The sequence below is a fragment of the Misgurnus anguillicaudatus genome, unplaced genomic scaffold (genome assembly GCF_027580225.2).
Source record: "Misgurnus anguillicaudatus unplaced genomic scaffold, ASM2758022v2 HiC_scaffold_33, whole genome shotgun sequence".
NCBI lineage: Eukaryota > Metazoa > Chordata > Actinopteri > Cypriniformes > Cobitidae > Misgurnus > Misgurnus anguillicaudatus.
Genome location: NW_027395283.1, coordinates 4,488,628 through 4,499,949, shown reverse-complemented (window position 1 = coordinate 4,499,949; position 11,322 = coordinate 4,488,628). Strand labels below are relative to the sequence as shown.

The window sequence follows — 11,322 nt, the reverse complement described above, 5'->3', positions numbered from 1 at the left end:
TTTGGTTGCTAGGTTGGTTGACTGGTTTTAAGCTGGTCTCTCATCCTGGTTTAAGAGAGGGGTTTTGGGCACTTTTTTAGCTGGTCATAGCTGGAAATTTGGCCAGCTTGGCAAAGCTATGGGTCATCCTGATCAGCTAAAAAACTGGCTAAAACCAGCCACTAATAAAAACCAAAAAAATAAAAACTTTTTCAGCAAGATCCCAGTCTAAGAATGTTCCTTGAACGCTTCCAAAGTTCCCCAAAACGTTATGCCAACATAAAAGTGTCATATTTTTTGAATGTTTTTGGTTGTACTGGATCTTACATAAATTTAGCAAATCAACTAATTAGCAAATCAATTAATTAGATGATGATCTTTACCATTATGTACCAACCACAACAAAATTGCACATTTAACTTTCCATTACCATAAAAAATGTGATTTATACACACAAAGTTAAACAGGGAAAAACTAGCAAGCAAAATGGTAAGAGTCCAGCTAAAACAAACACTGATCGCCATAATGGTGACTTACAATGAAACTAAGCCTCAACATCTAAACCTAATAAGTGAATTGTGTTTTCTACAGCAATATTTTTACTGAACATTCAGAAATAATGATTTAAAATAATAAAATGCAATGATTCTCTTACATAACAAGCAAAAAAGTAAATATAGAAAACAGTTGGTTTAAACATTGGGTGAACATTTGTCATAACGTTTAAAAATGAAAGATAGAATGTAACATTACTCTAATGCTCAAACGTTCTTAAAACATTCAAAATATTTTTTCTTATTAATTATTAATTGTGCTTAATTGTGTTTAATAATTATGGGTTTTTTTTGTCTAAAAACTAGACTTATTTTTTTAGGTCATGAGCACATCAAGAAAATACATCTTGATTTAAGAATCTTTAGATATTTGTACTGAAAACAAGACAAAAATACTAAGTAAGAAAGTCTTTTTTTGCAGTGCAACTGACTGTGTGTGTGTTTATAGGTTGGAGGTGAAGATGGTTTCTCCAGCAATAGCGTTGGCCTTTATTCCTCTGGTACTCACGATGATCATCCGCTATCGGCATTACTTTGTGCTGCTGTATCGGGCCGTACTGATCCGCTGGGTGCGAGACTGTTTAACAGGTCTCAGTCGTGAGGAACGGGCCTATCAGTACATTCTGACCCACGCCACACCTGGTGACTCACAGAGCATCCTGGACACATTTGACCAATGGTGCAGTCAAGTTGAGTTTATAAGTAACATTGGGCCAAAGAAAGGTACACAAACTACAAATGAATCATTAAAATCATTATTCAGATCTATAGAAAACAGACAGTGTGTCTGTTCAGGAATGAGCTTTAGACTGAACACTTATTATGTAGTCATTACTGAATTCATGTCTTGTGTTTGAGCAGGTAAGATTCTGGATCGGTTAATTCAGGCTCACTGTCCACTCACTATTCTGGAGTTGGGTACACACTGTGGGTACAGCACCGTACGCATGGCACGTCATCTGCCCATCGGTGCTCGAATTTATTCAGTTGAGATGGATGAACAAAATGCTGCCATTGCAGAAAAAGTCATTCGGCTGGCAGGTTTTGATGAAGACATGGTGAGAAATGAGAGCTGATTGATCTGAAACACATTTCATCAGAGGCACTTCAATTTCAACAAACCACTATTATGGCGATCAGTGTTTGCATTATCAACATTTTTGCTCACACCTAGAAAGTGGCAATTTTAACATCTTATATACGTACTCTGGGGACACCAAAGGTTTATTTTACATCTTAAAAAAACTTGTGAAAATTAGGTTTTGCAATACTGGCGTATTGGTTTTTTCAATTCAAATGTATTTTATATAGCAGTTTGAAGTCCATAACAGCTTTATAAATCAACTTTAAAGCAACCATAGTGAGCAAAACCTAATAGAGACACAAGCAGTTTTTAAACGTATGCATGAGAAATGAGCAGGACATGTGATGTTGACTGTATTTGTGTATCCATGACTTTGTACAGAATGATAAAAGATAATGAATAAATGTTTGGGCAGGTGGAGCTGATCGTACGTCCATCAGATGAAGTGATCCCACGTTTACGTGAGGACTATGGCGTTGAACACCTTGACCTGGTGTTTATGGATCATTGGAAACGCTGTTATCTGCCTGACCTGCAGCTGTTGGAAGGTTCTGGTCTTCTCGGTGAAGGATCTCTCATTATTGCAGATAATGTAATTTTTCCAGGAGCACCGAATTTCCTGCGGCACGCCCGGCGCTCGGGCCTCTATGAGCTCCGGGTTCACCGTGCCACGCTGGAATACATCCGTGGAATCCGTGACGGTATGGCCGAGCTGACTTTCCTCGGGATCAAGTGAAAGATGTTTGAGATAGACGAAACTATGCCTATACAGCTCTCAGAAGGTTTTATTTTGGACTGGATAAGGATTTTTTTATCATTATGATTCAGACTGATTTGCTCATGAATCATTCACAATATTTTTCAATATTAAAATAAAAAACACAAGACTTTAACTAGGACACACTGAACTGGTAATGCTGTTAATTTATAAGGGACAGAAAGATAAATAATTGACCATTTGTACAAAATGAATAAATCAATAAAAGTTTATTTACAGGCACAATTTGGATTTTCAAACGAGCAATAAGAAACATTGACACAAATATCATAAATATATGACAAACCTGTTGTAACTTCATGAATCATCAGAATCATAGTTCAGTGTTTACCTGCCTGACAAAAGACAAAGTTCACAGCGATGATGAGAGATACTGACTTCAGGTTTAGTGTGTAGAGGAAACAACGCTTTACACTTCAGCATAGTGTCTGTGTCCTGAATCTCCCTTAATACAAAGACTCCATAAACACTTAAAGTGATTTCAGTAGCCAGCAATGCTTCATGTCTTGACTTCATCCTGTCTTGAACAACAAACACGTTGAGCAGAGATCAGAAGTTCTAGGCAGATGTTTCCAGAAGATGATGGATGGATTGATGTGTGTCTAGATCATCCACTGGTCCTGGTCTTGATCGCCTCCTTCCATGTCGACCTGTCAGTGAGCGATACTCTCATTTACCTAAAACCAAAACTCAAATCTCTTCAAAACTGTTTTAGAGTTTAACAATCAAATCAATGATTATCATGCCAACAGAAAAAAAACTAAGACTTAACCCATAGCCTGTGTGATGAAGATGACAAAAGTGGAAAAAGAAAATAATTTTAGATCCTAAACACATTATCACATTAAATTAAAATGTATTTAGCCAGAAAATCCTAAAAGATCAAATCAGATTTCTGCACATTTTATGTCAACAGGTACATTTGTTGAGAAGTCTGCGTGTGTGCATGTATATCTGTGTGTATGTGTGTGTCTTTGACCTCATTGATTTCTCCATCATCAGGAAACTCGTTGTAGATGTTCATATCATCCATGTCCTGCATGTCTTCATCATCCTCTGAATCTTCCTCACTGTCCTCCTCGTCTTCATCATCTTCTTCCTCTTCCTCATCAAAGGTCTTGCAAATGATACAGTAAGAGAACATTTAATCTGGAAGAGTCTGCAAGTTATAAAGGTCTGTATGTGAATTGTGAAAGTGAGAGAGACACTCACCTCAAAGATCGGCCGTCCAATGGGCATCAGATTGTTGTCTTTCTCTGCAATGTTCTGTAACTGAAGACACACAAACAACAAAATAATCAACACAAACACAGAGAGGGAGAGAGAGTCCCTTACTAAAATTAACTACAGCAAAAAAACATGGTTACTGTAGTAAAACCACGGTAACCACAAAATAACCATGGTTTTGACAACCATGGTTTTCAAAAAGCATAGTTAAACCATGGTTAGTGCAGTAAAACCATAGTTTTGCTGATAGTAATTAATACACCAAAAATAAAACATGGTTACTACACTTTTACCACAATAAAACCATGGTTAATTTTTGTAATGGGTCACACACACACACACACACACACACACAGAGTGTGTTACTGACCCAGGTTTGGTGCTGTTGTTCTTGCTGGTGTAATTCTGCTTCATCCACACACGGTCGGTCCAGATTAAACCAAAGAGACTCGGTCACGCGTGGAAACAGAGATGGGAAGAGCGTGGACATATCTGTCACACACACACAAGTTAACTTTTTTGTCAATTCTGTTGAATGTAACGTACAAGACATACAGAGTATCGAAATTACGTTACCTCAACCCCGCAGTGTACAACAACAACAACAACAACAACAACATTACCCAAAAGTAAGTTTTACAAGATTAAAAATAAATAATATACAGTATTTGTATACAGCCGGTGCCAGTACTTCGTGAAATACCGAAAAATCTCACAAACAGAATCGTGTGTTGGTTCCGTGTTCATACAGTAATAAACGAATTCAATCATTTAAAAATTGCTAATGATTTGAATTGAATTGTATTATGATTTACCTGCAGGAGGGATTCAAGTTCAAAAGTAAACACACAGCGGAAGCTGCTGCTGCACTGAGTTCGTCAGAAACAACAACTGATGCTTTTAGTTCCGCCTGTGTGTGCGCGTGCGTGCGTGCGCTCCTTTCCGCCCCTCCCGGAAACACTCTGACACACATTCCTACACTGAAGCACCCACAAGAATAGAAAAGATTAAAAAAATATATATATATAATAAATACTTAAAGGTTTTAAAACATCTAAAGCTAAATCACCCATGAAATTAAAATGAAAGTTTTTTCATTTTAGTATAAATACGTTAGGCTTAAGAATAAATAAAGAGTTTGGTTCCAAAACGATATAAATCCGTTTTTTTATTTTTTAAAAATTACGTTTTTTGATTGTTCATTCCAATTAATATCAATCAAACTGCAGTTGATTTTATTTTTTTAAACTAAAAAATACAACAAAGTAGAACAATAAAACACAATAAAAACATGATAACATAATATTAAACATGTTTTGTCATTTGAAATTTTTAAAATTGAGTTATCTCATTTTGACCAAACTTTTCAAATATAAACTAGTATGATTTGACAAAATTCTCATACAGAGTATATAAGCATGTCCTAAAAAAGTATAATTTTATGACATCACTCTACACTTCAACTTCTCATAAAATTTCCTGTCCAATCGTATGCTTTTAAGATGCTGAAGTGTCCCGCCCTCTATATTTTGTTACATAATAGGCTTGTTCGACTTCATGCGGCGCCACAAGAGTCGATAGCCGAATGACGTCAAAATACCGCGAGAGCAATCCGCGAAATCATACGGAGAAGTCTGCTTTTAAGTCACTCTCACGGAACTTTGACGTCATCCGGCTATCGATTCTTGCGGCACAGCATGAAATCGAACAACCATTACGTCTTCGCTGGACTGTGCCATAAATGAAACGCTATTGGTTATTTTAAACAAGAGGGAGGGTCTTCTCCATAGTTCCATTCTAACATTCTGTTTTAGTTAAACTGATGTCACCACATCAAAAATTGCTGCACAGGCACTTCAGTGGGCCTTTAACTACAATCAACATATCACACAAAATGTTTACTTTGTTTTTATAAAGACTCTAAATTTAACAATGTGGTAGAAAAAGCAGGCGTAATGTTTTTCTCTGTCATTTTTCGATCTGTCCTAAAAGCGCTTAACAATAGTACAAACATACAGCCAAAGTTAAATTAAAATCAATGACTATACAGACGTATGTGTTAGTTAAATGCTAAATCGTGTGAATATTCAAAGAAAACATTGAACCCCAAACTCACCACACAAAACTACTGCAGGTCATTCTATCAAATCAGTGCCTTAAGAAATAATCAGACATAATAATCAGTTATTTACAAACATATAAATATGCTGTATTGTTTTATTAATATTATACCAAAGTAAAGTCAATTAAATATTTTTTTAAATAATAGAAATCGCTTATAAGGTTTTTGGCCTGTCCCTTGCTGATTGATCTTTTTCAACAAGACATTTATGTTTATTTTTTCAAAGTTTAAAAGGCACCAAATTCAAAGAATGTATCTCACAATGCAGGTTATTTTAAATGTATTTACTTAACTAAACCATTTTCTTACTAAGCAGTTTCCGGTGTTAAAGATTAAAAGTGTTATATTTATGATCCAGCAGTCTATAAGGCAAGGTCAAGGTGACCGTATGGCTCTTATTGGCTGTGTAGTGAGAGAGGGACGGGCGTCCCATCTCTGTAGACTTTGGTCGAGCTGAAGCAGCAGGTTTCTCGCACTTCTGCTCGAAAGACTTCTAGAAAAACTTTTCAGAGACACCAGCTGGGAGTTTTAAACAGAAAAATGGAAGCGTTTCATTCCAGGTACTGTAAAGATACTTTATTTTTTTGTTCAATTTTAGTATTTAGTTTTATATTTAGTCTTCATAGCTTCAGTGGAAACATCTGACCTTCTAAGTTAAGGAGTTAAGATAACACGCTTGATATCATATATTTGTTTTCAACATATTTCTTCTTCCATATCATGTCTTTGTATTATAATGTTGAGGCGGTTTCCCAGACAGGGCTTAAACCTAGTCCCAGACTTACTTAAATGTTAGCGTGGTCTTGATAAAAAACAACTTGACATATCTTAAAATATATACAGTATGTGCGAGTGTTGTGTCTCAAGATAAATTATGCTTTTAAAATGACTTAAATATCTAAATTTAACTAAGGCTTAGTCCTGGCTTAGGCCGGCCACCCCAATATTTTGTACAGGCTAATATTAACAATAGGCTCTATAATAATGCATGTAATAATGCGCTTAATAATAAGCTTTAGACTCTATATTACAGTGAGAAAATAAGAGTTTTCTCACTAACAGTAAGAAGGACATGAGAACAAAATCTTAGTTACCTTGAAATAATCTGTCATGATTTGTCTGTCTCTCTCTCTCTCTTTCTCTGTTTCTTTTCAGGCTGGAGTTGTTCCTGGTGTTTCTCATAGCTTTGCCACCTTGTATCTCTTCTGTAGACAAACTCAACATGTGTATGGATGGCAAACATCACTTAACAGATCCCAGACCAGAGGGAGAGCTCTATAAGCAGGCGCGAGTCACAATATCACATCAGAAATTTCAATGTTGACCGGATGATGCAACAGACACATGTGATCTTGTAATGTAGACTATTAAAACAAATCATCTCTCTCTGTCTATCTTTCTTTCAGTGTGAACCATGGAAAGACAACGCCTGTTGCACAGCAAACACAACAGAAGAGGCTCATCAGGATAACTCATACCTGTATAATTTTAACTGGAATCACTGTGGCATGATGAGCGACAAATGTAAGAAACATTTCATTCAGGACACGTGTTTCTATGAGTGCTCACCTCACCTGGGACCCTGGATACAGCAGGTATTGACAATATAATCACAGTCCATTCTGAATCTGTCAATCATTGTAGTCATATATTGTTTATAAACTATATTAATATAATAAAGTTATTTGATTTATGACAATTAAATAATCAGCATTCAAAATCAACCAGCGATTATATCAGCATAATATTTATGAAATACACTCATCTAAAGGACTATTAGGAACACCTGTTCAATTTCTCATTAATGCAATGGTGTAATGGTGTAGGGTATGTTTTCTTGGCACACTTTAGGCCCCTTAGTGCCAATTGGGCATCATTTAAATGCCACGCCCTACCTGAGCATTGTTTCCATCCCTTTATGACCACCATGTACTCATCCTCTGATAACTACTTCCAGCAGGATAATGCACCATGTCACAAAGCTCAAATAATTTCAAATTGGTTTCTTGGACATGACAATGAGTTCACTGTACTAAAATGACCCCCACAGTCACCAGATCTCAACCCAATAGAGCATCTTTGGGATGTGGTGGAACGGGAGCTTTGTGCCCTGGATGTGCATCCCACAAATCTCCATCAACTGCAAGATGCTATCCTATCATTTCTAAAGAATGCTTTCAGCACCTTGTTGAATCAATACCACGTAGAATTAAGGCAGTTCTGAAGGCGAAAGGGGGTCAAACACAGTATTAGTATGGTGTTCCTAATAATCCTTTAGGTGAGTGTATATATTCTTCATCACTTTTATGGAGAGTGACTTACAGTGCATTCAATGCAATACTTTCAATCAGTGTTTGTGTTCACAGGGATTCAAACACTTTAACTTTGCATTATTGATGAAATGTTGAGCTACATGAACACTTAAAGGGGACGTATGATGAAAATATGATTTTTCATGTTTAAGTGCTATGATTGGGTCCCCAGTGCTAAAAAATGTGAAAAAGATCAACCCAGTAACTTAGTTTTGGTAAACCATTCTCTGCAAGCATGTGAAAAATAGTTTATTGAAATTTGGATCCCCTTGTGATGTCAGAAGAGGATCTTATTATAATAATACTGCCCCTTAATCTGCACTATCCATTCACATCGTTGCCATTTAGTGCAGAAAGAAAGAGAAAGATAGAGAAAATAATTGACAGCACAATTGAGTTTCAACAAACCACCATTATGGTGATCAGTGTTTGCATGATCAGCTCATTTGCATTTTAAAGTGCACACCCTAAAATGGCACATTTTTGCTCCAAAGTGAGAATTTTAACATGTTTTAATACATTATCTGTGGGGTAATTTGAGCTAAAACTTCACATATATACTCTGGGGACACCAAAGATTTTACATCTTAAAATGTCTTGTAAATTTTCCACTATAAAATATCAACTTTGTTTTTAGATGAGAACAAGGTGGTGGTGGACATGTGATAAAGTTATCTGAGTGAAACATACACAATCACAGCTGTTTCAGATGTCTAAAGTTCATTTATGACTGTGTGATATCCATTATATTGAATCATGTTACTGTTTAGTGAGTGATCTGTTGTTGTGAATGTGTTTAAAGGCAGATGAGTCTTGGAGAAAGGAGAGAATCCTGGATGTGCCGCTGTGTTTGGAAGACTGTGAGAGCTGGTATGAGGACTGTAAGGATGATTACACATGTAAAGAGAACTGGCATAAGGGATGGGACTGGAGCAAAGGTCATTTCTCCTTTCATTTATAATAAGATCTTTCTTTATTCTTCGTGCATGTCATTTGGTTTGGTCTGTTTCTGTGTAATGACTTCTGACCCGGTGTCTCTGTCAGGCACTAATCGGTGTCCGAGCGGATCTCAGTGCAGCCCCTGGTCAGAGATTTTTCCCACCGCTCAGAGTATGTGTGAGAAAATCTGGTCCAATTCTTACAAGTACACAACTTTCACTAAAGACAGCGGTCGCTGCATGCAGATGTGGTTCGATCCTCCAAATCCCAATAAGAAAGTGGCTGAATATTACCTGTCTGGTGCCGTGGAGACCTCCACGCTGTCTATGAGCCTGCATCTGATTTCATTTCTCATGATACTGTTGGCTTGAGAACAAACAATGAAGTTCAGATGAAAAGGGCCATGAACGGACTTACTTTGCATTTCTGTCACGATCCTGCTTTTATTTGTAAATGAATGTGTGTGACTACTACAGCAGATTTGTTTACAGTACCATTTTCATAGAAGTTAATGCAGCGTCATACATTAAGTGTCACGTGTCCAGCAGATGTCAGTGTTATGTGTCTGTATTGTGTAGCAAACTCAATACTGTTCACTACCCTAAATTAACCACAGTGTTATCACAGGACTACATTACATTACATCTTTAATTTAAGAGAAGTTATCATCAGAAATAAATATGATTAGTTTAATGTTAAATATTTTTAATCTAATCTTTTATGAAAACCATTGACATACTAATGTTTCTTTTAATGTTTCTTATGTTTATTCACCACTGACTGTGATTGAATTTTATCAAAGCATCAATACACAACAATTAAAAACAAGTGAAAGTCTTTTTGCAGTGATAAAAAAATACTAATAATAAAATAATGACCTCTCTCTCTCTCTCTTTCTCAAATACTGTAAATACTTTTACTAAATGTTTGGAGAATATTTATATTGCTGTGTTTTAAAACATTGAAATAACTCGAATGTCTGGTGATGGATTTTACACTTTGATCTTTTACACTTTGATTTGAGTTTCAAAATTTGATCCAAAGAGTCAGAAAATATGAATTTATGAATATGATTTTTGCTGATATTTATCTTAGATTTGTGTAGCCTATATGGTCACGTGATGAGATAAGGAGTAAAACCACAATGTTTAAGTCTTTCTGTTTAGGAGAGATAGGGTTAGTTTACTCAGTTTCCTCTTTTTGAGTCTATTGACATAGTTTTACGTACTTCATTTGACATCATATATGTGTGCATACTGTGTATAATTAATTATATATAAATACACACACATGCATGTATAATTTTAAGAACAAAAATATGTGTATGTATTAATTATTTATATTTATATATAATATGTGTACGCTCACCTAAAGGATTATTAGGAACACCTGTTTAATTTCTCATTAATGCAATGGTGTAATGGTGTGGGGGATGTTTTCTTGGCACACTTTAGGCACCTTAGTTCCTACCTGAGCATTGTTTCTGACCATGTCCATCCCTTTATGACCACCATGTACTCATCCTCTGATGGCTACTTCCAGCAGGATAATACATCGTGTCACAAAGCTCGAATCATTTTAAATTGGTTTCTTGAACATAACAATGAGTTCACTGTACTAAAATGGCCCCCACAGTCACCAGATCTCAACCCAATAGAGCATCTTGGAATGTGGATGTGTCCTGGATGTGCATCCCACAAATCTCCATCAACTGCGAGATGCTATCCTATCAATATTGGCCAACATTTCTAAAGAATGCTTTCAGCACCTTGTTGAATCAATGCCACGTAGAATTAAGGCAGTTCTGAAGGTGAAAGGGGGTCAAACACAGTATTAGTATGGTGTTCCTAATAATCCTTTAGGGGAGTTTATGTTGTCATTTACATAATAGATGTTAGAGGCCAAAATGATAGTTTAATAGTTTTTGCTGTTGTTAAAGGGAAAGTTCACTTTAAATGAAAATTCTGTCATAATTTATTCATCCTCATGTTGTTTTAAATCTGTATGAATTAATTTTCTTCTGATGAACACAATAGAAGATATTTTGAGAAATGATGGTAAACACACAGCATATAGTGTCCATTGACTTCCATAGTAGGAATAAAAAATATGATGGAATTTACTGTCAACTGTGTGCTTTCCCTCAGTTATCAAAATATTTTCTTCATCATTTATCATTTCTCAAAATATCTTCTTTTGTGTTCATCAGAAAAAAGAAATTCATAGAGGTTTAGATCAGCATGAGAATGAGTAAATGATGACTTTCATTTTTGGGTGAACTATCCCTTTAAGGATTTTTTATTTATCGTGTGCATCTGAAGGTTCGG

General features: G+C 35.9%; 3 protein-coding genes across 5 annotated transcripts; 2 read left to right on the top strand and 1 right to left on the bottom strand.

The window, feature by feature from the left end:
- The first annotated feature begins 835 nt into the window (after window positions 1–835).
- On the top strand, window positions 836–2,548 carry LOC141363175 (transmembrane O-methyltransferase homolog). Its single transcript, XM_073865756.1, has 3 exons — window positions 836–1,256; window positions 1,395–1,591; window positions 2,033–2,548. The coding sequence occupies exons 1-3, from the start codon at window positions 995–997 to the stop codon at window positions 2,351–2,353; spliced, it is 780 nt and encodes a 259-aa protein (XP_073721857.1). The 5' UTR covers window positions 836–994; the 3' UTR covers window positions 2,354–2,548.
- A 39-nt stretch (window positions 2,549–2,587) lies between these two features.
- LOC141363176 (anaphase-promoting complex subunit 15) lies at window positions 2,588–4,600 on the bottom strand. 3 transcript variants are annotated; one of them, XM_073865759.1, is made up of 5 exons: window positions 4,438–4,600; window positions 3,993–4,114; window positions 3,608–3,667; window positions 3,375–3,512; window positions 2,588–3,072 (listed from the first exon to the last, which is right to left on the bottom strand). In XM_073865759.1, exons 2-5 carry the CDS (start codon window positions 4,110–4,112, stop codon window positions 3,049–3,051), a joined length of 342 nt encoding a protein of 113 aa, XP_073721860.1. In that variant the 5' UTR covers window positions 4,113–4,114; window positions 4,438–4,600; the 3' UTR covers window positions 2,588–3,048. The 3 variants fall into 3 exon arrangements, with proteins under 3 accessions (XP_073721860.1, XP_073721858.1, XP_073721859.1); XM_073865757.1 differs by having other exon boundaries at window positions 2,588–3,045; XM_073865758.1 differs by lacking the exon at window positions 4,438–4,600 and adding an exon at window positions 4,199–4,312 and having other exon boundaries at window positions 2,588–3,045.
- A 1,495-nt stretch (window positions 4,601–6,095) lies between these two features.
- On the top strand, window positions 6,096–9,753 carry LOC129438759 (folate receptor alpha). Its single transcript, XM_055197661.2, has 5 exons — window positions 6,096–6,304; window positions 6,900–7,029; window positions 7,151–7,339; window positions 8,859–8,994; window positions 9,101–9,753. Exons 1-5 carry the CDS (start codon window positions 6,285–6,287, stop codon window positions 9,364–9,366), a joined length of 741 nt encoding a protein of 246 aa, XP_055053636.2. The 5' UTR covers window positions 6,096–6,284; the 3' UTR covers window positions 9,367–9,753.
- Window positions 9,754–11,322: the final 1,569 nt, after the last annotated feature.